General features: G+C 39.1%; 1 protein-coding gene across 7 annotated transcripts in view; it reads left to right on the top strand.

The window, feature by feature from the left end:
- Positions 1 to 23,824, top strand: part of PPP1R9A (protein phosphatase 1 regulatory subunit 9A) — a 120,698-nt gene that overhangs the window by 66,000 nt on the left and 30,874 nt on the right. For all 7 annotated transcript variants that reach the window (XM_015853603.2, XM_015853602.2, XM_015853605.2 and 4 more), the window contains exons 5-7: positions 588 to 692; positions 15,034 to 15,169; positions 21,139 to 21,294. In XM_015853603.2, coding sequence (XP_015709089.1) covers positions 588 to 692; positions 15,034 to 15,169; positions 21,139 to 21,294 — 397 coding nt within the window. The remainder of the gene's footprint in view (positions 1 to 587; positions 693 to 15,033; positions 15,170 to 21,138; positions 21,295 to 23,824) is intronic.

The following is a 23,824-nucleotide window of genomic DNA, read 5'->3' on the forward strand; positions in this document are numbered from 1 at the left end:
TGCTCTTACATTGGGAATACGTCTTTTTGGATCAAGATAGATGAAATATTTTAAGAGAGTAGGTCACAATTAGATCCAATGCACACGCTCTTTTCCCCACAGATGGGCAGGTTGTTTTAGTTAAATATCACAGTTTTTTCCATTAGTGTGAAATACCAAAGCTATGTCTTATGCTGTTTTCCAAGATTGGCTTCGGAAAGAATGATATAAGAACAGTTCAAGTTTCTCATTTAATTTAAGTCATATGACAAAGGCAGGAATTTGTATTGCTGTGTTTATACAGAAGAAAAACAGTTGGATGATTGAAGCTGTAATGGTTACTTTGAACCTGGATTTATGACGTATGCAAACACAGATACTTTTTTCATTGCTTCCTTGCTAGTGTTTCTTAATATTTGCCAGTATTTCAGATGATACAGTCCCAATTCAGGAAGAAAGTCTTTTGGATTTTGTGATTACTTACCTTAATCATGTTATGATTGAGTTTTTTGTTCAAAATCAAACTAAAATCTCTGTATGCTGAGTTTAGCTGAAAATATGCCAAGAACTCCATAACTTATTTATATATTTGTGTTTTTCCCTGAAAGGATCCAAGTGAATGACCAAATTGTGGAAGTTGATGGCATCAGTCTGGTTGGCGTTACCCAAAATTTTGCTGCAACTGTTCTTAGAAACACCAAAGGGAAGGTCAGGTGAGTATTGGAGAAGTGAAAAATAACGGTGATTGAGTGCTTAAGGTTACCTGACTTCTCTCACAGGAGAATCCGTCTATTTAGGTAGAAGCAGATATTTTTTGTGTCTTTGTCCCTTCTCTGCTGGCTGTGGCGCTGCCCCAGGGCCTGAAGAGTAAGGCAGTGAGAACAGCGCTGCACCCAGGTGCAAGCTTGGCAGGGGGGAGAGGATGGTATTGGGGGCAGCAATCCTAAGAGCTGCTGGTGTGGGGAAAGTAACAGCCCTGTATTGATTGACTGTGTTGCCCCAGTCCCTACAACATCTCTGAATTTCTGTCTCCATACTGTGCTTAACTGAGATGCATCACTGCAAGTATCCACAAAATGCTTAACAAGCAAGAAAATGAGTGTGAATGTAAGACCATAAAATGTTTGCAAATGTGTGAGAACATTTCCCGAGAAATGAGCTGTTGAGCCGTTTAAAAACATATTCTCTCTCATAGATTTTCTGTTTAATAGCTTGTTAATTTCATCAAACATTTAACTGTGCAAAATAATTACAGAAATAGCTTCGGCTTATTGCAAATCAGCAGCCTTTCTATAGCCACCCTTTGGTTCTCTCTCCAAATCCTCTCTGATGAATACAGCCAAATTCTTCTGAGTTCAGGTTTCACTTTTGAATCACGACTGAACTGCTGGATGCAATAGATGCAGCTCCCACAGCCAGTGGTGTTCCGTGATGCTGTGCAGGTTTCCACAGAAATTCTATGGCTGTTCCTTTACAGCATTAAGGAATAGTACTGAAATCTGAATTCTCTAAAGAACTGTGGAGGTGGTTGATCAAGGTTTTACCAGAAGGAAGTTATTTGGGAAAGAAAACATTCAAAACGGTAGTGTAATCACAGGCAATATATTTTTTGTGTAACATTTACAGTCGTAGCTGTATCAGTTTTACTTCTGCAAAGACAGAACACATGCTGTGAGTTTACCTACTGACTTGAATACAAAGATGAGTATTTGTTAGGTTATTTTTATTAGGTTTCTGCAGAGTTGAGAAGACTGAACATAAAATTCTTATGACAGAAAATAATGAATTCCCATGTTTCGGTGCACAGAACAAATGTGACTGGATTTTGTGTTTGATGTTTCAGCTCCAAAAATAAAAAGGAAAAAAGGAAAAGGAAAGTTCTGACCTAATCAGCTTAGTCTGTGTCATTGTTATTGAACAAGTTACAGAACAGAATACTTTCCTCTATGGAAAAATAATGGATTTGGAGAAAAGAAGAAATGTAAAATGATTTTCATGCAGAATGCTCCCAGAATCTTCTCATGGGATATAAATTACAGTCAGACTGGTTGCAGTCTAGGCCCCTTCGTCATAAAATAACATGGCACTAAAAAGTGTTTCTCCGTTGTTGTTGAGCTCCTGTTGCCAAGCTCACTGGGCATCCTGTGCTCAGGGATCACTGGCTTCTGACAGGTCTCATTTATCAAGGAGAGATGTGTGAGTTGCTGCATCTTTCCTTGTGAGTAAGCTTCAGATATTGAGATTTCACAGGAAAAATGTCCATATGCATTGGTATCACAACAACGCTTAAAAGCAAAAAGACTTTATAGATTATAATGCAAAATTTAGATGAAATCAGGATACTTAGACTATTAAATATTATTAAATAAAATGGAAGTTAGAAGGATCTGTATGCACACTGACGTGCGTTAGCAGCCTTTTACTAATTTATACATAATTAGACAAAAGAAACGAGTTTGATGCAACTTCCTTTGGTTTTAGCTACTCAAAATTATATATGGTTCCAGTCAGCTTTCATCTGGGGAGATAGAGAATGCAGGATGGTTTGGTGGTGTTGTCTTTTCTGTAGGTTTAAATATTTGCTTGTTAAGTAAACTAGAGCTAACATTAATTAATTTAGATATGACCGACAATTACGTATTATCTTGCTGACTGCTTTTCATCTTCTGTATGATACAAGGGCTCTGCCTGCTGTGTGTTTCGTGGAGAGAATGGTCATTTTCTGTCAAATCCTCATTCCCACGTATACCTGTGGAATAGATGAGATGGAAAAATGGTATATCTCCACTGTCTGTGAACCAGAACTTTGGGAGCAGCAGAAAAGAGTCTTTTGGGCGGAATCCCTCACATGCCCCCAGCCTTTAGCTCCTGCCTGTCTGAAGTGTGAAGAGCAGTGCTAGTGACCTTTGAATGCAGTCATTTTCTTAGTAGCTGCCATTAATGATCCATGTCACTGGGGGAGGCAGGAGTAGTGGAAAAGGTTGTTTGCAGAGCTATCTCTGGAAAAAAAAGAGAGCAATAACCTGCTATATAAATACCTGCTACCTTTCCTTCTGCAGGTGTCCTATCTGAACTACAAGTGTGCAGGCACACACCCTAATTCACACAGCTTAATTCAAACCAAGGCAACTTCCTGAATCTGCCCTTCACTGGAGAAATCACACACACACACTTGTGTGCTATTTAACAGTGTCAGAGTGATGGGTTTTACAGAATTGCTTTAATAAGCATAGTTATCTTGGTGATTATTGCATGAACTGCATGTATCTTTCTTCCACCTCGTATCCTGTACACAGACAGATATGTGCATTTCATTGACATCACCTTCTGCTTACAATCCAAAGCATTACTTATATGCAATCATGTTACCTTGATTCTAGGCAGAGTGCATACTAGTTTTGGTAGGAAAGTTTATTATATGTGATCAGTTGCAAGGACATTCAAGAGAACAACAATAATGCTAGTTCTCAATACTTTGCAATCAATACCTCTTCAGGAAGCTTGCATAATACCAATACTTAGTGACTTGTTTTTCTCCTTTGATCCTTCAGAACATTTTGAATGATCCTGACAGTGGAAGCCATTGACCTAGAATAGATTTTGCAATGTTTCTGACAGAAAAATTTATCCAAACTGTCTGTAGCTGACACAGTAAGGAATCTGTGAAAATGGAGACATGACTTTTACCTTTTGAACTGTTGTAGTTGAGGGGGAGGGGGAAAATGAGCAAACACAAGCATCTATTATTATCTTATCCACTGTTTGGAGTACTGAACTGTTCGGGAGGGTTGTCATTCCACGACAGAAGGCCATTGATCTCACCAATTTGGCTTCTCCGCTAACAATTAATTCCTCAGTTCTTTCTCATGATGTTTTAAAGGAAGATAATCAGCACCCACCAGATGGACTCTGGTAACCTATGAAATGAAGAAAGGAGAGAGTTCTCCTGTAATCCCAGCTGGCAATCAGCTTCTGTGTTTAGGGCTGAGAATTAGTATCCCCGTGACTCTAATCTGGCAAATACAACTATGAATGCTATTTTAATTCATGTAAATATCACTTTTTTTACAATTTAACTGTTTAGTTTACTAATATCTTAGTGTATTTCAGAATTTCATTATATAAAGGAGGGATTTTTGTTTGAAATTTGTGTTCTTTCTAATTCTGTTGAGTGTTGTCCCTGCTCTGAGATTAATGGAGCAGTTTGAGGGCAGCAGCAGACTAATATCACTAACTGTTCTGTACATCTTCTGACCCATTTAGGATCTAATCTGTCAACCTGAGGTTAGCAAGTGGTGCCTTCTATCATAAAATACAGAGAGGCATCTTGACAGTGGTAATCCTATCCTGTTGTGGTGATTCTCCAGGTTATTTTAGCTCCTAGTTTGCTTGTTCCTCATGGACTGTGGTGATGAGTAGCAGGTCTGAAGTTCTTTGAAGTTGTTTCTGAGGTCTTGAGCATGCGTGCCTTTGCTCTTCCTCCATTTTTCACTGTAATGCAAGGGTGTTGGGGACTCTAATGCCATTGTCAGAGAAAGTTCATATAGAAAGTCGTGTGCTTCCATGGAGGCTTTTTCTTAAACACAGTGCCCCAAGAGAGAAAACCTAGTTCTTTAACAGAGAAAACCGTCTTTTTACCATGCGTACCTAACATCAGTCCTTCCTAGGTCAAACATGAAAGCTTTCTGTGGTATCCAGCAAATGAAGGAACAGTTATTGGTTGGGAGTGACTTCACTTTGTAGCCTCACTCAATGTGCAATTTCATGCTCATCCAGCTGTGGGAAGTACAAGGTTCTAAGAAGGGAGGGTGGGATGCTGGGAAGTCTTACTGGATTGATAAGAAGAAAAGATTATGATTCATCTGAAAATCCAAGTTCTTCATTTGCTGCTTATGTGCTTTTATTACTATTGCTTTCCATTTCTTTCCAGTTAGTTAGCCAAACTAAAAAAAATATTTTATTGGAGAAGAAAATTTTCATTTCTGTGTCCTCCTTCTGTATCCTGTCTTCTGAATGAGACCAGGCGTTCTCTCAGCTTCCAGACTGTTGCTAGGCACTGAGTAGATCTCATGGTGCTTTCTTAGCCAGCTCTTGGGTTTCTGGAGAACCTTGCACACAGAACCTGTACAAATCTGTCACTCTTCTCTTGATTTGCACCTCCTTGATAATTATATTAAGTCTAACTTAGCAGCAGATTTACCAGCTTCTGCTTAATTAAACTCCTCTGAAATGCCTCAAAGTCTTCCAGTATTAATAAAGAAGCTAAATAATTAGTTAGCAAATTTTGCCACCTTGCTGTTTAATTAATCTTCTTGATTGGTGAAGAAATTGTTCCAACAATAGCAGTGTAGGTATCAGACCTTGAGGCTTTCCACAGTTAACAGTTCTCTGTTCTCATACAGAATCGTTCATTATCATTCTGTGTTCTTTTTCTATCTGGACAATTTTAATGCAAAGCAGAATTTTGCTGCAACCCATATTCCCCATTATCACCTGCTTTCTTTATCTCCTGTAGTACAAATGCAATCTGAAATGCAAGAATGAAGTTTTTACCTTTTTACACAGCTCTTATACAAGGAGCAGTTAAATGACAGAAAGTTGAAATTTTCACATTTTAATCGATAACAATTTGGGAAATCATTTATTCTTTCTTCAGCGAATTCCTCCCCCCATGTTCAGCTGATTTCTTTCTGGAAGATATACTGTCTCAAAAAGGAGTAATTTGCATGCCTGCTGTTAGCTTTGTTTAACATCACAACATCTGGAAAGGTAATTTAAACACTTGTGTCTTTGCAAGCAATCAGACAGTATAGAGGACAAATGAAGTCAACAGCAGAATCTAGCCAACAGCAGCATACCCCTCTGGGGAATGATATTTGTTCATGGTGATAGTGAGCAGCATCGCTTTATTTCTATGAATCCTCCCCCTGCATTATCAGCTTCTCTTCTTCCAGCATGCTCCCTGTGCACATTTTCTCTTGTTCTTTTTCAGCTTTTCTTCCTATCCTCTTGCCCTGTGAAACAACATGTCCTTTAAACATTTACAGAATCACAGAATTATCAAGGTTGGAAAAGACCTAGAAGATCATCTAGTCCAACCATTACTGATACTTCCCAGCTAAATCATCTTCATCAACACAGCATCCAAACGTTTCTTGAACACTCCCATGGTCAGTGACTCCACCACCTCCCTGGGCAGTGCAATTATAAATTCCAATGCCTGACTACCCTTTCCAAGAAGTAATACTTCCTAATGTCCAGAAGTAATACTTCCTAATTTGCTGCCATTGTCCATCCTATGTACAGATCCATGCAGTGGAAGAGACAGGAGAAATTTCTCTTTCTTCCCAGTCTTGGACAATGAGGCAGGAGCCGAAAGCAAAATCTGCTACCTCTGTATTTGATACCGAGGGCTGGACTATATTGTCTTTTTTCCTGACTGGAAGTATTTTTGTTCTTCCTTTTGCTGCCAGTATCTCTTTCCTTTAATCCGAACCTGGGACCAAAAGGGGAGAAAGAGAATGAAAGAAGAGTCCTTTGCTCTGCAGTTCTGTCATACTGGGACTTTATAAAGGGTTGATTAAGAAGCCGTTTGTGCTTAGTACATTCTTGGACAGATTGATAAGTCTATGATAAACCTGAATCAGGGACTCGGTAGACCTAAACAGTGTAAATTTCTCCCAATTGTTCCAGTATGGCAACACAAAAATTGCATAATGTGACCTACTTTCTTACACCTGGTCATTGCAAAGGGCTATTAGCACTGGTAATCATTCCACAAGACTATCAGACATAGCATGCTGCATTTAACGTGAGAAATTACTCAAAGCACAGTGAGCTCTTGGCGGTGATGAGGTAAGCCTGGCTGTACTGCAGTGCTGTTTGTATTCCTTTGCTGTGCCTGTTCCAGCAGGTGCAGAGTGCCTGGGGCTGCCCCTGGGCACTGAGGCCAGCTGGCCTTGGAGCTGTCTTTGCTCACGCTGTTCAGTGCAGGGCATCTGTGTCCAAACTGCCTGCTGGAAGCAGCCAAGCTGACTCCTGGCCTTTGCTGACTCCTCGTCTGTGGCTGAGTAGTGTTGGGTAGAACACTTGTTAACTTAAGCCAAATGGTTCCAGAGACCGTCTCGTCAATTTAACTGTGCGGATGATCAATTACAAGCACTTAAGAGGATTTCCTGGCACTATTTATTTTACTGGCATTGAGATCGCCCCTGTGCCCGAAGAGCTAACTAATTTGAATTTTATGGCAAGTAATTTTGTGAAATATTTGCACATTTGGATAGGAAGTGATATGTTTAACCATAAAATATCTAAGTAAACCACACAGAAGTTTTTAGCTGAAAACCATTTTGCTAGGCACTTACAGCATCGTTTTAAAATACATTTACCATGAATTAGTAAGATTCAGTAGGGCTGGATTTCATATGGAGTGGGTTTTCTTTTTCTTTTCTGAAAAAAAAAGAAGTAGCTTGACAGGTTATGAATCACTTTATCCACAAGTCAGTTGTATCTAAACAAAAACTCCTAATGCTGCAACTGAAATGCCACCATAAATGCTTATTCAGCTAATCTATTTCGTCTTTCTAAGTGAAATTTGCCATGGATGTTCCTAAGGAGCTTTGGTGCACCGTGTTTTTTGTGATACAACATAGTGATAGCGGGGCAGAAATAATAGCCAACACTCATCCTTGCAGGATAACTCAGCATGCCACAATACAGTGCTGTAGGAACTACCCCTCAACTGTGCTGCAAGTGTGGCTCAGCATGGCTAGAATCTGGGTCATGTAATTACCTAGATTGAGGACATGGTCAGAACTCAGCAGCTTACTTCTTGCCCAAATGCACTGCCTTCCTGGATTTGCTTCCCACAGATGCCAACACCAGTGAGAATGAGGGAAGGCAGATCTCACCTCAACGCAGTTAGGTTGTAAAACATTTTCAGACAGCACTTGCACCTTTAGAACAGAGACAGTGTGCATGCTTCTCTTTTATTCAGGAATGTTAAAACACATTTAATTGAGGAGGTTGTTCCCATAAGGGTTCAGTGGTGCTACAGAGGATGCTGATCATCACTTCTAAGCATGTATTGTATTGGGAAACTGTCAGCCTGACTGGAGGAGATGGAAGAGGTTCTCTCCCTGATTGTCCTCAGTGAAGTGCAGAGCGGAATAAGAACCACAGCTTGGGAGAGTGCCAAAATATTGAATCCATTGGCTAATTTTAAAGTGGTTTTGAGTAAAGGTAATGTGTCAGTGGGGCCCTGACCTACAATTGATTTCTGTGGGAATAATTAATCTAAGTGCATTAACAATGCTGCATGGGTTCTTTACATAACTCTGTAATTGTCTGGTTCTGAGATCCCTTTAGTGTTGATAGCAGTATAGCTCATCAGGGGCTCATATCCAAGGTGCTGTGGAGAGGCTGCTTAGATTTTTCTGGGCCTTCAGCTGTTACTTTGCTGAAGCTGCTGAAGAATAAATACCTTAACCATGCCACAGGGCTCTGGGGGCTACAACAGACAACAGATTTTCTTCTTGATCATGCCAGTCAGATGGGACTGGATGCAGGTCAAGCCCAGGTTGTGCAACTGATGCCGCAGGGAAGGTATTGGCTTCTAAACCAACAGACAGAGTTGGGCAAGATCATGTTTGCCATCAGGCTCTGTAATGTAGTGAAAAGGGAAAATGACTCAGCTTTCAAAGCTTCTTGCTTTGAAACGTGTGACGTGTTTAGAAGTTATGGCTAGACGTTTAAAGAGGACTCACACTGCTCCAGCATCTGCTAGAAGGGCAGCTTGGTTGAATGCTGGTAATCCGTGAGAGTTTTGGAGCATATAAAAATCAACTTGTCACAAATGTTCAATGAGACATCTAAGAAAGGCAGTGTGCTGACTCTGTTACTTAAAATAGGGGAGAACTGCTCATTTCTTTGCTGAAGTTTGATAGCAGCTTTGATAGCACTAGCCATGCATGCTAACCCCATGGGTTACTGCTCTGAGGGGTAAAAAGCACCCAAGAGACAAGAAGAGGTTCTTCAGGTATGTCAGCAGCAAAACAGGGGAACCGTGGATGCAGAAAAGTTGGCAGATAAATTACTGTCTGTTTTATCTCAGGTGTTTTTTTTTTTTGTCTCATATTTTTCTTATGTGACCTTAGGTGACTTCATTCAGTCATTGCCTCTTTCATCCACTGATGGTGATTACTTCCTCATGTTGCTTTGGGTGCTAATCTCCAGGCAGAGCTGTTTGATTGTTTGTTCCCATTTTGAGTCACCATTATCATTAATCTCTGCACAAACCTTATTTACTTCCTTGCTTATCATTCACCCTCATTTCCCATTTGTTACAGCCTAATAGCTTCAGAAATCAGGGTATACATGCTTGTCTCTGATTGGGGGGGTAAGTGGTGGCACAGGTGGACATAAAACAGAAAGACCCTGAGGAAATTTGCAAGTGAGATGGAGCTGGAGAGGGTGGTTGAGAGGCAAAAAGGTGGCACTGCTGCACAGAGGGGCCCGTGGAATTGTTTCATCCTTAGAGAGTTTAAAACCCACTGAAGACCATAGGATAATAGACTCACAGAACCATAGAATGGCTTTGTTAGAAGGGACCTTAGAGATCATCCACACCAACCCACTGCCATGAGCAGGGCTGTCACCCACCAGCTCAGGATTCTAGGGTCCCATTCAACCTGGCCTTGAACACCTCCAGGGATGGGGCATATACAACTTCTCTGGGCAGCAGTGCCAGTGTCTCACCACCTTCTGAGTAATTAATGTCTTCCTAACATTCAGCATGGATTTCCTCTCTTTTCATTTAAAGTCACTTTTCCTTGTTCTGTCATTATCAGACCATGTAAAAAGTCAGTCCCCCTCCTGCTTATAATCTCCCCCCAAGTACTGTAAAGTTGCAGTGAAGTCTCCTCAGAACCTTCTCTTCTCCAAGTAAAAACAGTCCTCTCCCTCAGCCTTTCTCCATAGGAGAGGTATTCCAGCCTTCTGATCATCTTCGTGGCCCTCTTCTGGACCCAGTAAAACAAATCCATATCTTTCTTGTGCTGGGGGCCTCACAAGGGCACAGTGGAGGCAACAATCACCTCCCTCTTTCTGCCAGCCACCCCCCTTATGATGCATCCTATGTATCCTAGTCCGGCTTTTTGTCCACCAGAACCTGCAGATGCTTCTCGGCAGGATTGCTCTCTGTGGGTTCTCCCAGCCTGTGTTCATATCTGGGATTGCCATAATCCAAGTGCAGCGTGTTGCACTTGGACTGGTTGAACCTCATTGTGTTCGTATGTGCTCACTTCTCAAGCCTGACCAGATCCCTCTTGATGTCATCCCTTCCTTGTGCTTGTTGGAGCCAACTCTGCTTTAGGATGGGGGATTCAGAGCAGAGCTCTTGTCCAAACTAAGCTATGCAGAGGTTCAGAGAGTACGTATGACTCTTAGGTTTTGGATATTTTTATTTGAGGAAGTGAAGTGGCACCTCACAGTTAGTGAATTCCTTATGCCTGGGCCGTGACTCCTGCATTTCATACTGCCATTTTTTAATTGTTTATGAAAGAGCATTATTGAGTTTCAGCATGCTCTACTGTAACTAAATAAAACTGCCTTCTTACAGGGTTCATAACACTTGTAGCACTTTGGATTAATTATATGGTTATTATCCTAATGGAACCAGCCAGAGAAAGTAATCAAAGACATCTTGAAACAAGTTAGATAAATGGTAGCAGAAGCGTCGTGCTTTAAAGCTCAGAGGAAAACCATTTTCAAAACCTGTCTTTAAAAAATGTTAAAATTCCCCAAATGCAGTGAAATAAACTACACTTTTTATTAACCAAATGCGATTTTAATAAAGATTAGAAAATAAAATGTCATTGTGAATCCTTTTGTAGCAAAAACTCTGTTCTTTATTTCTAAGAAAATCTTTTCAAAGCTTTCCTTGCTTTTTTCTTCTTAATTAATTTTTGTTGTATTTAAGGAATCAATGGTAAATTATTTTAACTGGGCACTTAAGGTTCAAAGTACTTTTAAAAGAGATGGGCACTGAGATTAAGTCACTAAAAATCCCTGCTGTGGAACATCAGTTTTGTGTCACAGTGTTCATGCACCCTCCCCCCCACCCCCCCATTTTTCTAGTACCAAAGGTATGTATGCTTATGTATTTCGTTATTTCAAGAAGTGCAGGTCTGCAGATCCTCATTTAATAAAAGCTGGAGATACCCAGAAAGCCACGTACAAAGTGTGCTTTAAGATCATTAAATGCTGACTGGATTGCAGGAGATGTAGGTGTTGCCAATTTCAGTAGAATGCTTTTCTTAACCACCAGCAGCTTAATTTTCAGTTTCTCCAGATGTTATATTCTTTTATACTTACTTACATCTGTGACAGGTTCAAGTACTAATTATGTTCCTAGCTCTGTCCCTGTTTATTTTAACACCGTAACCACAGAGAATAATATTTCACAGCTGGTAATTCAGCTAGATCCTGTGCAGCTGTGAATATCAAGGTCAGCTCAAGCCTTCTACTTGGTGCTGTTCTCTCCCTCTCTCTTCCAGTTTTGTGGACGTCAGGAATAGTCAGTAGCAGCCTGAGATTTAGTAGAGTTGTGCTAATAATACAGCTTTGCAGATTGGCCTGCTTTTATTTTGCGTTTCTAGCTTTGAAATTAAGGGAAATGTTGTCATGATGAGTCTAAAGGTTTTCAAACCCTCATTTGTCTCATATCCAGAAACATAACCAGTTTCTTAGGAATATTATTGCTGATAGAATTTATAGGTCTTTGTTGTAATACTCGTGGCCCTTGAGACTAATTAATCAAGACTGAAATGCATGTGCGTAATTTTCATGAGGCAGAGTGCTGGGAAATACATAATTAGCCATTTCACTGAAGTGTGCAGATGATGGCTCAGTGACTAATTTTGTGGTCACTGAATCACAACCTTCTGTCTCTTTTTCGTATTTAGACACTTCAGATTATGATAGTTCTTATATCTAAAGCCTTTCTAGGCTTAAAGATCTCATTCATGCCTTGCATTTTAATAATGGCCTCTTTTATGGCTTTCTAAGAGAGAAATATCCTCTCACTTACAAATTTGTAATGTATGAAGTACTTTAGTTACAGGTTAAACATAATTATTATTATATATAGCTTGATATTCTTAATGTCGTGGAATGGAGCATGGCAAAAGGTTTGGTTCTTTATGTAAAATCTGTCATTGTTTGTGTCATATTCTGTTTTACAAGTGTGCAGTTCTGTATCTAGAACTGACATCAGTCGTAGATTTAATGCTTCTTAATGTTTATTTTATTCACCTTGGAAGTGTTTCACTTTAAAGCAATGAATTACAGGAAAACAGAAGATTCCTTGCATAATTATGTTTTGAAAACATTTGCTGTGTGCTTTGTCATTGCTTTGAGGCATTTATTCATGTACCATCAGTAGCCTGAGGTGTCATCTAGGAACTTCATTTTGACATGTGATAAAAGTCTTGAAAATTACATCACTGACATGAGAACGGCTGTTGGATGAGAAAAAAAATTAATAACGTGAAACATTTCTATTTCCTACCTGAATATCCATGTCTGTATGAAAGTAGTAATGCAACGCAGTCAGAGAATCATAGAATGGCCTGGGTTGAAAAGGACCATAATAATCATAGAACCAAAAAATAACAAGGTTGGAAAGGACCTACAAGATCATCTAGTTTTCCCATTACCATTGCTACCACGAGCCACTAAACCATATCTTGTAGCTCCTCTACCAGACACCTCTTGAACACTGCCAGGGACGGAAACTCCACCACCTCCCTGAGCAGCCATTCCAGTGCCTGACCACTCTCTGAGAGAATAAGTTTTTCCTTATGTCTAGTCTAAACCTCATCTGATACAACTTGTGGCCGTTTCCTCAGGTCCTGTTTGTTGCCTGGGAGAAGAGGCCAATCCCCTCCTCATCACAACCCCCCTTCAGGACGTTGTAGAGTGCAATGAGGTCTCCCCTGAGCCTCCTCATCTTGAGGCTGAACAATGCCAGCTCTCTCAGCTGCTCCTCATAAGATTTGTGCTCCAGACCCCTCACCAGCTTCATTGCCCTTCTCTGGACACATTCCAGGGCCTCAATGTCTTTCTTGTAGTGAGGAGCCCAAAATTGAAAACAATACTCAAGGTGCGGCCTCACCAGTGCTGAGTACAGGGGGATGTTCACTCTCTGCTCCTGCTGGCCACACTATTTCTAATACAGGCCAGGTTGCCATTGGCACTCTTGGCCACCTGGCCCACACTGTCGACTCATGATGCACATGTTTTATACATTGTCTGTCCTGGGTATTCAGTGTACAAATTAATTTGTTTAAGTAGAAGAGATAAATGCACAGCAAATATGAGTTGAATCCTTTTTTACTTCATGTAGCAATATTGAAAGTTCATTGTTCCTCCCATGCGAGACTGAAAGCATGGCTGCTTTAGTCTTTGTGATATTTGGCTATGAAATTAAAATTCAGGGGAACAGGATCTGACTGTGAGTCAGTGTGCTGACCAGATGAAGGGGCCACATAGAAACATCCTTTTCCTTTCAGCCCCAGGTCTTTATCATTGCTGTCATATTTTGTAATTGTAGCATACGAGTGCCAGACTGTGATCTGCTTTGATTAAGATTAAAATGGTGGTGTTACTTGCTTTAAAGCTTTTTCCTATTTTCTGCTCTATTTTCTATTGATGTTTTTAAACTAAGACCTTATTGGAAATTATTTTCAGAGAATTGTCTCATTATTCTGCATACAGTCATTCATTCTCACCTTGGTTCTTTTGGAAGTAGTCATTGACTCACATATTTTGATGTAGAAATAATCTCTAAATTGTTTTCCTTTCTGTAGTGCTCGACTTCACAGAGTCTGAAAAATTATTTGCTGTAGGAGATGGGTTCAGATTCATCCACTCACAGGAACTTGACATTAATAGCTATAAACAGAACTAATCAAAATAATTCTCTTGCACAGGATATAATACACTCTTCTACCTCTCATTCCAGTAATACATTAAATATGTCATTTTGAGCCAAATGTTGTGGAAACAGACAATTTACCGTGCAGTACGTCAATTGATTGTGCTACTCTGCTCTGCATAATTCTTTTTTCATCTGTGATTGTCTAATTGTTTTTCTAGCCTGCTGAGAAAATACTCCTTGGCACCTTTAAATTGTGCATTTGTTCAGTAGTTTAGTGTTGGTTGTGTATAATGAATGCTCATAATTAATGCTACAGGTAGCAAAATATCTAACTATGGATATGATGATGTACCAAAAGAAAGTGTTACAATCAAAGCCAATGCAGAAAGCAAAACTGGAAAGCAGATGTGGAAATCTTAGCCAAGAAAGAGATGTTGCTGTTGTCTTTTGTTAAGCCAAAGAAGCACACTTACAGTGTTCAGAGATAGCTAACACAGGAGGAGAAGAAAAGCTCCCTAGCAACAGAAGTTTGTGAAATAAAAGATTTAAATGCAGTTTAAAGTTAGGGAAATGGTATCTGTCAGAATTAAAAATGTAGAAATCGATTCTCTGTCATAGCAGAAAGGCAAATCAAAGAGCTCAGGAATGTCTTCAGAGTAAAGACAGGGAAAAAAGTTTCTCCCATACGCACTCCTTTCACTGCAAGCTGTCAGGAGTTTGCACTGTTGGTGTGCATCTGGACTTTCATAGGCTTCTGAGAAATGTCTTGCTTTTAAGGGAATGCAAGTGCTGATACATTTTTTATTAATGGCCCTGCTATAGGTTTGTATCTGTGGAGTTCCAACTCTGCAGATCTTTTGCTAAATTTGGAACGCAGGCCGTAGTCATCACTGACACTTTTGGTTTTTCTCTTGCTGTCAATATGGCAATGACCACATAGGTCCTTGGTCTTGCACACAGTACCCTGCTGGTAAATGAGATCCACAAAACAAGTATGAAGCAGTTACAGCCATGCAGTTTTGCAAAAGAAGGCCAGTCTCTTTTCTAAACAGAGGTAAAAATGAAGAACTTTAGTAAAACAGGCGTGATCATTTGTTCAATGGTGTCTTGTCTAGGTTTGTGATTGGCCGAGAAAAACCAGGCCAAGTGAGCGAGGTTGCACAGCTGATTAGCCAAACTCTGGAACAAGAACGCCGCCAGAGAGAGCTCCTGGAGCAGCATTATGCACAGTACGATGCCGATGATGATGAGGTAACCTGCTTTCTAATGTTTCAATCTGGAGAGGGTTTTAATGTGCTGCTTTCTGTTTTCCTGGTTCCTGCTTTTTTAGTGTCACTCAGAGTGCAACTTTACATGTCTTCATTATCCCAGCCACTGATTTTTAGATTTTGGTAATAAGCCCAATATGAAGAACAAAGCTTTATAACATGGATTTAAAGTATTTATTTTGTTCCATAAAAGCCTATATAAATGTGGTTGATGTCTCTGTAAATCATTGATCTTCCAAAGGTGTCTGCTTTGTTTGAAATAAGGGAATAAAACTGGTTTGCTTGTGCATGTTTTGAAACATTGTTTTTCTGCGGACAGTGGTAAAAGTCACCTTCCTACTGTTATTGACTTGGGAATATTTAAACCTTATCTTTTTTCCTTGAATAATTAATGATGTTTGTGATTCGGAACATTAAGAAATGTTCTGGAAATTCCAAGTTGGACTCCTCCTTATTTTTTTATCTATGTGAACAGCTGTCCCATGGGGTAGAGGATCACTCTTCCTTGTCAAAAGCATTTATTGATGTTCATGATTAGTGCTTGGTGTCCCAGTGTAAGGGTTCTGAAGCTATCAACTTTATTCAGCAAATTTTCCGTATGTTTTTCAGTTCTCTTAAAATTCCCAGCATACTTAGAAGGACTGATGAGAGATCTTTCTCAGAGACTACTGTTTCACCCCTAAATTAGCTGCTAGGATGGTGGCCTTGTCTGTGACCATCAGGTGTACATTTTGGCCATTAGCTTATGTGGTGCAATAGGGACTTTTATGTATTATGCGAGGGAAAGGGGAAGAAAAAAAAAGGCATCTACCAGCAGAGATCCAGAGTGTCATCAGAGATATTTTGTGGAAGTAAAAGTAATTAGGCCTCTGAAAAAATGTAGAAGTGCTTCAGTTCTCAAAAACAGCCTTGGGATCACTGAAGGTTATACCCATTTCCTCCATGGCTGTATGGGTGAGAAGTGGTAAGCCTTATTCTTAGAACAGACAGATATAGTTACTAAGGTAATGCTTTATTATTATTTAGAATTATTAAGAAAATGAAGCAGTCCTGAGTATGTTTCATTTTTTTCACCTCACTATGCTTTCCAAGTAAACTCACATAACTTGCATCCAAGCAGTTATCACAGTGAGATCTGTAGTGTGATGCACATTACCCACAGTTCAAAGATATTTTTTGGTCACTACAAGCACTTCTGCTCCATTTGCTATCAAATATGAGCACTGGTACTTGAGCTCACCTTACTCTGGTCAAATGAGGCTGTATCCAGACTCACTACCAGCCTCATGTTCTCTGACTCTGTAAAGTATGTCATCTCTTGGGCAAGAAAATCTCAGTTTACACAGTCTGAATGAATATACATCCACGATTGTACCAAAAAAACCCTACCCTTTCAAGTCCATTTGCATACAGTACTTGTGATTCTGACTGTGTGAAGCTCAGGGATATTAGAATCTCCAGTGTAAGGAGTGTCATGCTGGTATGAGACAGAATTATACAAGAGCTGTTCACTCTCAGAGCTATCAAACCATCCTATTCATTTTCATTCAGTATTAAAAATGAGGTGGCAGGGATTCCAGCTGCACTGCCAAATAAATAAACAAGAAAATTATCATTATTCAGCCCTCCAGTGAGGCTGTCAAATTCTGAGCCTACTTTAGCACAAAGACAGCAATGCCTTATCAGGTTTCCTGAACAGGAAATCAGCAATCTGAGTTTGAGTCTTAGAGATGCTGCATGTGACTGAGCTTGGTAAAGCTATGAGCTGATGAAATCACAGGAAGAGAGCATATTCCAAGCATGTTCTGGTCTGGGTATTTTATCTCTTGCTGGTTTACTAGATGGTTGTCCTTCCTCTGTTTTCATCATCTGTAGTCTCTATGGTAGCCCAAACAGCAGATAACCATTCTAGGAAAGTCAGAGCCCTTAAACATAGTATCATTACTGAGAAAATGTTGACTTGTGTCAACCAGCATGTGTTGGACATCAGTCAGGTGCTGAATTAGAGAGATGCTCGTTTGCCTGCTGTACCTTTTCATCCCTTCACCTTCCAGGAATGTTTCAAGTCAGTTAGTTGTTGAAGACAATTCATGCTAATACATAATATGAATATGTTTCCAAAATAAACATCATTTGATATAAAAGGAATGTGAAAGCTGAATTGTCCCGCATGCATTTCAGAATCTGCTGTTATATTGGGCTACAGATTGTTGCAGCTTCTAAGATACTTTCAGATGCTGCTGCATCATTCACACCTTCGCAGGGAAATACAATAAACTTACATACAACAAGTAGTTGTATGAAAGTGAAGTCTTCATGTCTTTCAGTAACACAGTCATTTGAGAGTTTTTTTCATTTTGAATTCTTATTTATCAAGTCATTCTGAGAGGAAAGCAACTGTAGAGCTATTGAAGATTATAATGGGACACAAAAAGAAAAATGGAGCAATGTGGTTTGGTGTCTAAAATGCAAAGATACATTGGTAAGATGAGATCTTTCAGGGAATACAGTTTTCCCAACATCATTAATATGAATTACTTCTATAAAAGCAAGGATTGATACTATAGAAATACTTTTTTTTTCATCTTTTCAAAGAATTGAGCTTGAACTACAGAAAAATCAAACGAAGAGGTGGATTTGAGTTATTTTTATGGTTCTTCGAATAGTATTCTGTGATAGTGGGAGTTTCAGCACAAACAAAGGATTTAGCTTGATATACCCTTTGTTATGGTGATTGGGAAAGGTCTGTCTGCATTTTCTTGGCTGGTGCTGCTGCTGCTTCTTTGTGCTGCTAAGGGTTCAGCCTGCTTCAGGAATTTACAACACAGTTAAACAATGTGAGTACTGCCTTCTCCCTTTTAAAATGGGAAATTGCAGCTCATGTTTATTAAGATAACTTCATGCTGCTTGCTGTGATAGTGTATGGCAAAATTAAACAGCTCCTAACGGAAGCTGTCCCTGTGGCTGGGGAAACCTTGAGGTCTGTGTACTACTGAAATGATAAATAGGCTTTTGCTCACCTGTTTTGCTTGGATGAATTCTGCTCACCCATAAAGACTGAAGGGACTGAGATTTTGCTTCAAGAGCATGTAAGTTTTCATTGGCTATTGTACAAAAAATATTATTGTTGTCAACTAGGAAAACAAAATGAATTGCTCGAAGCCTCAAGCATTTCCAATAACAGCTGTTACTTTATAAAGCTTTGTTATTTCGGAGTTAGGTAAGCTCTGTCTGTGTCTAGCTGCTTCTTGTAAAACACTGAATTGCTTGTTCTAGTTACTGGCATAAGGTCTGAACATCCTTTGGTAGGTAAAAGCAGAGAGAATTCATTCAGGGAGAGTGTGTATTATGCAGTTTACAACATCTGTTTCTTTAAAGTATACGTTGGTTCTTTTGAACCTGTTATTTGTGTTTCGTGTGATTATAAGATGGGAACATTTTCTTTTGAAGATGAGCAAAAGCCCCATTTATTTCTGTGCTGTCTAATGTTTCTGTGTCATCCCACTGTCTTGTTTGCTACAGCAAACTGCAGTGTTTTGCTTTGATGACAATTTTTTTTTGTATTAATTGAAGCAAAAACAACTGTGTCCGCTGATACTCAAACAGTTCACAGCAAGGTTTTCCTTTATGTTTATTTTAATCTGCCTGATGTCCCTCTTCAAACGTGGTGCTTCCTGAGGCCAGTAGAGCCCTTGAATTTTTCCCTAATAAAACTTAGTATTTTTTTTAATCTTTGGAGCCATCAGTTGGACCAGCCAAGATGTGGCTTGATCCTTCCCTTTCCTCCCCTACCCTGCCCTCTCCTTCTCCTTCCCCTTCCTTCTTCCTTCTCCTTCCTCATCCCCTTTCCTTCCTCTTTCCTTCCCTTTCCATGTAGAAATGATAACTCTGTATCACCTTGCAGATTTTTTAGGGACTGCAAATTTGACAGTATGTGAACTGTGCTAATGTTTTGTTCCCACAGTAATTCACTGAATGGGAACGCCACTGAGATTTTAAGGTTCTGCTTCTTGCCTGCCTGGTAGTGTGTGAAGATGCTGTTAGACGTTCCTGGAAAGAGCAGTATAATTTTCTGTTTAGACAGTAACTGCACGTAGCCGTGGAGGATTAAGTGAAAACAACAGTTATCACAAGTGTATCATAACTGGAGATGTGTGTGTGACATCTAAAAGGAATGATAAACTTGGTTTCAAATATCATTTATCTGGAGTACTAAAGTGCCTGAAAAGTCCAGATTAATTGTGTGCTTTGCCTTAAATAAGGGGAAAAGAAGCCAAAACATCTGCTCATTTTTGTTGAAGACTGGTGAGATTATTAGTGCTTATTAAATGCAAGAAGTTATTACTGCATATTTGATTGCAGACTACATATCTATTTTTATATAAAGGGAGATAGCTCTCCTAAGAAGTAGCCCACGTTAAATGTTTAAAGTATGGCTGGGTTGTACATAATGCCTTGCCTTCTTCAAGGTAGTTCTTTTAACATCAGAAAACTTTACCAAATCTTTCTGTATTTTCCCTGTGTTATGTGTTTCTTTGCTTTTTAAAACAGTTTAAGTAAATAAGAAAAGAATATTGATCTTTCATATGCTATTTACCCAAGAGATTGTGATGTTTATATTGCAAGTTTATCAGCCTGTTGTGGCCGCGTGCAAGCATTAATTCTGCCCATGTGTGCATGCGAACTTGTGAAGCTACACTCAGTGTGCTTCTGTGAACAACTTCTGAGATAGATTTATGTAAGCCTAAATGACAGCCGAGAAGCTAAATGAAGGTCAGAGGTTTAGATCTGAACTGTTGTTCTGAGTTCTCACTCTTGTTTTGAACGTTCTTCTGACAGAAGTGACACTAGAATAATTTGAGCACCACTAGGAGTATAGTTGTGATACAAGTTCACATCAGGAACTGTTATTAAGACTTGCGTAGTACGGTGAATAGCTTTGTGCTATAAGCATTACTGTCTTAATTTGAGAAGGAGTTAATCCCTCTTCCCTCCTTTTTTTCTTATGTGTTTGTTTATTCCCATGCTTTATAAATCTAGAAGTAGCCTTGAAGGAACTGTTTGCTTTCTAACACATTTGCACGCTATTTGTGATTTGTATGCAATATAGTGTGGCTCACAGGGGGAGCCCTGCTGAAGCAGGGAGGTATCCAGCCACCTTTGGTATGAGTAAAAGAGCACAGGTGTATGTGTGAAGGGTTTTAATATTGCCATCTTTTTCTTTTGAATAGGATTGGTTTTGTCTATTTTTGAGATACTGGTTGTGGCTTTTAGGTTTGTTAGAATTATGTTTTGTCAGCATATGATTCATGTCTCATAGGTTACCAGCCCAAGAAACAGCCATGTTTTTTAAACTGGCTAAACCAGCTCCTTATGCAGGGTGAACATTCAGTAAGCTCTGATTTGTTTCAAAAGATATCTCTGTCACTTGGTTTCTTTTTCCTGCTGTAGGCTTTTTGAGGAGGTGAGACTTTCCTGTCATTAATTTGTATATAGAAAACTAACCAATGGATTTTGATGTTCAGTATGGAATATCACTGGAGAATTACTGCCTCCACATGGCTTAAAAAAGGCCAACCAAGATCCTGTCCCACCTATTCAGCTTACATTTCTGTTTGGAAAAGATTCCTTGTTAAGACTGACAGTAACTGGGACAGTTCTTCCTATGGAAAACTGTCTGTAAAAGGATGAAAACCATTCTGCTGTATGGTCAGTAATGCTGACCCCTAGAAACCTGTGCTGCCTAAGACACTCTTTTGTTCTGTCTCTTAATGATCTGAAGTACTTCTGTGGAATTATATTTTATCTACTTAGATTATAGCAAAACAAAAATATAAGCTTTTGTGTGTGTGTGTGCAATATGCTGTATTTGCCCACGAGCTTAATTGCACTTTGAACAGTCTATCCCTAATAAGAGGATAACTGGAATTTCTTAAATACTATAAAATTAAGACAGGGGAATATGCTACAGATGAAGAAGATGATGACATGGGACCTGTCCTTCCGGGAGGTGACATAGCTATTGAAGTGTTTGATCTTCCTGAAAATGATGACATGTTCTCCCCCAGTGATGTGGACACCAGCAAGCTGGCTCACAAGTTCAAAGAGGTAAGTTAGAGATCAGGAAACATCTCTAAGATATGTTATTGGAGTTAGATTTCTAGTAGTCTCATTGTTCAGTGATTGTTAATTCTCTTGAATCCTAGAATTGATTGCTAAGTGTTTGTAGAGGGGATACTTCTAAAGGGCTCTAAACATTCTGTTGAAAAGCATTGGAACTGTTCTGAGTTACTTTAACATCAACTTTCAAGTGACTGTTATACTGATGGAAGATAATCCTTAACTTCATTTTTCAGCAGAAAGTTATTCTACTTCAGCACCTACTTTGCATTAATAGTTAATTACTAGAAGGTAGTTTTTCTTTTTTTCTTTTAACCCAGTCACAAGTGATCATGAAAAGCAAAACAACAAGTGCTAAATTTCAGTGAAAATGCAGGACTGTTTCCAGGTTCTGTAGCATTATACAGCGCTCAGCAATATACGGTGGTGGTATTTTTTGCTGTGTGTTTAAAATAAGCCTGTTTTGAGCTGGTGTTTTACAGAACTTCTGTTTGGTAAAAGAGAAGAGCTGTAGAGTTTATTTAGCATCCACTGGTACTAACAGTACTTAGATCAGCAATGTTTATTGCTGTCACTGAGTTTATATAACGTACCAAATTACTGAGAAATAGTCCTGTATTTTCAGCTATGCTTTTTCTCATTCAAGACATGAAACAGGTGGATTTTTCTGTGTGCAGAGCAGTGGGCTTGGACTGTAAAGAACTTGTTTCTGTCTAAATGCAATGAAGACCAAAGGGCTGAAACCAGCCAAAACCTCAGAGTTTTGAGCTTTCTGGGCTCAGAAAAGTTTTAAAAGAAGGACTCGGTGTCTATCTTTCTTTACCTGTCCTCTGTTTTTCCCTTCATTCCACTCAAACCAGGTGTTTTATTTTCTAGAGAGGTATAATGTATATTCTTACCGCTCTCCAGACAGAGCAATATATAAAAAGTTGTTCACTGAGGAAGCAGTCTTTCACCTTTTTGATGTTACAGTTTTCAGCCTCTGGATGCCTACAGTAATAAATACATTATTATTTCCTGAAAGGCTTTTGGTTTACTTAACCAGTGAACTTTTCACTTCATGTTTCAAGGTCCTGGCTGTTAATTAGAAAGTTGAGTTCTTTTTTGAATACTTGCATCATGCCTAATGTTTATGTGCTTTCTCAGTGTGTTGGGAAGGTGCTGCCATTCTGACTGGGCCAGTGCAACAAGGCTAAGTAAAGCACAGGTGTAGTGATGAACAGGCCACAGATCTTTGAATAAATTACCTGTACCACTATGCCTGAATGTAATTTTCATCATCTTGGGCTACTGATATATTTTAGCATATCCAAACTGATTTCCAGCTAACTGTAGATCTATAAGATTGAATGGCCTTAAGATATTGATGTAGGGAAGATCAGAGTAAGGGTCTCTGGAATCCTCCATTTTAAGAGCAGATAAGAGCCCAATAAGAAAGCATGAAATGCTCCTGTAGAAGAGTGAGCTCTTTTTTACTAACCCACGCAGTTATCGCTGCTAGGAGCATGCCACTTTTGTTCCACTCATTGTATTTAACAGTATACAGCTGTATTTTGTAGGCTCTGGCAGGGTGAGTGCATGTATTTTTCTTGGTATTTGCCCTGAATTCCTTCAACACTAGAGGACTTGTTCGCTATCACACTGCACAAGCCCACACAGTGTTTTCTGGAATTGTATTTAAAGAATAACTGTTCTTTCTTGTTCTTACTGTGGAGATTAATGAAAGTATTAAATAAGTAGGTTGGACCTAATCTTTAAACATAATAGTTTGACCTAATTAGTTGAATTTATTCTTTGCAAAGAAAAATGTGCTCAGATACTCTGAGAGCGCTCTTACTTGAAATGCTTTGCTCTTGGAATGGAAGTCAGAGTAGAGCTGGGCATTCCTGGGTGAATCACTGTACTTCAGCATATCTTGTTTTCCTGGCTGTAAAGCAGAAAAAAAATGAGACCAATTTTCCATGACTTCTTTGAGAGAAAGAGCCAGAAGCTCTATTTTTCAGCTGTGATGATTGAACAGAGACAAGATTCATAAAGAAAAGGAACATCATGTGTAAGAATTAGGAACTGTATTTCACATCATAATGAAATCTATGAAAAATAGATTATTATTTTATGTAAAAACATATAATATTTAAAAAATCATTGATATTATCAGATTTGATTGGGTAGTTTTTTCTCACTGCATTCCATCAATTTGACACAGACACTGCATTCCACCTTTTGCAGTCCTAGATAAATCCATGTTATTTTCACATTAAATAGATAAATATTTTAATTGTATTGTTTTGAAGAAAATTAATCAGTGTTTGAAGACATCTTTTAAAATGAAACTTGCCAAAATTATTCAAAATACCTCTTGTTAAAATGAAGCCTTCTCAGCTTTATGTTGACTTAGAAAATAAAAATATGACGTAATATCTGCCAAGAATTTGTCTGGCATTGTATATAGGACATGGAATAATATATTTCTTTTTTTCCTATTAGAAAATCTGCAGAGTCCAGATTTGCTTGTGAA

The sequence above is a fragment of the Coturnix japonica genome, chromosome 2 (genome assembly GCF_001577835.2).
Source record: "Coturnix japonica isolate 7356 chromosome 2, Coturnix japonica 2.1, whole genome shotgun sequence".
NCBI lineage: Eukaryota > Metazoa > Chordata > Aves > Galliformes > Phasianidae > Coturnix > Coturnix japonica.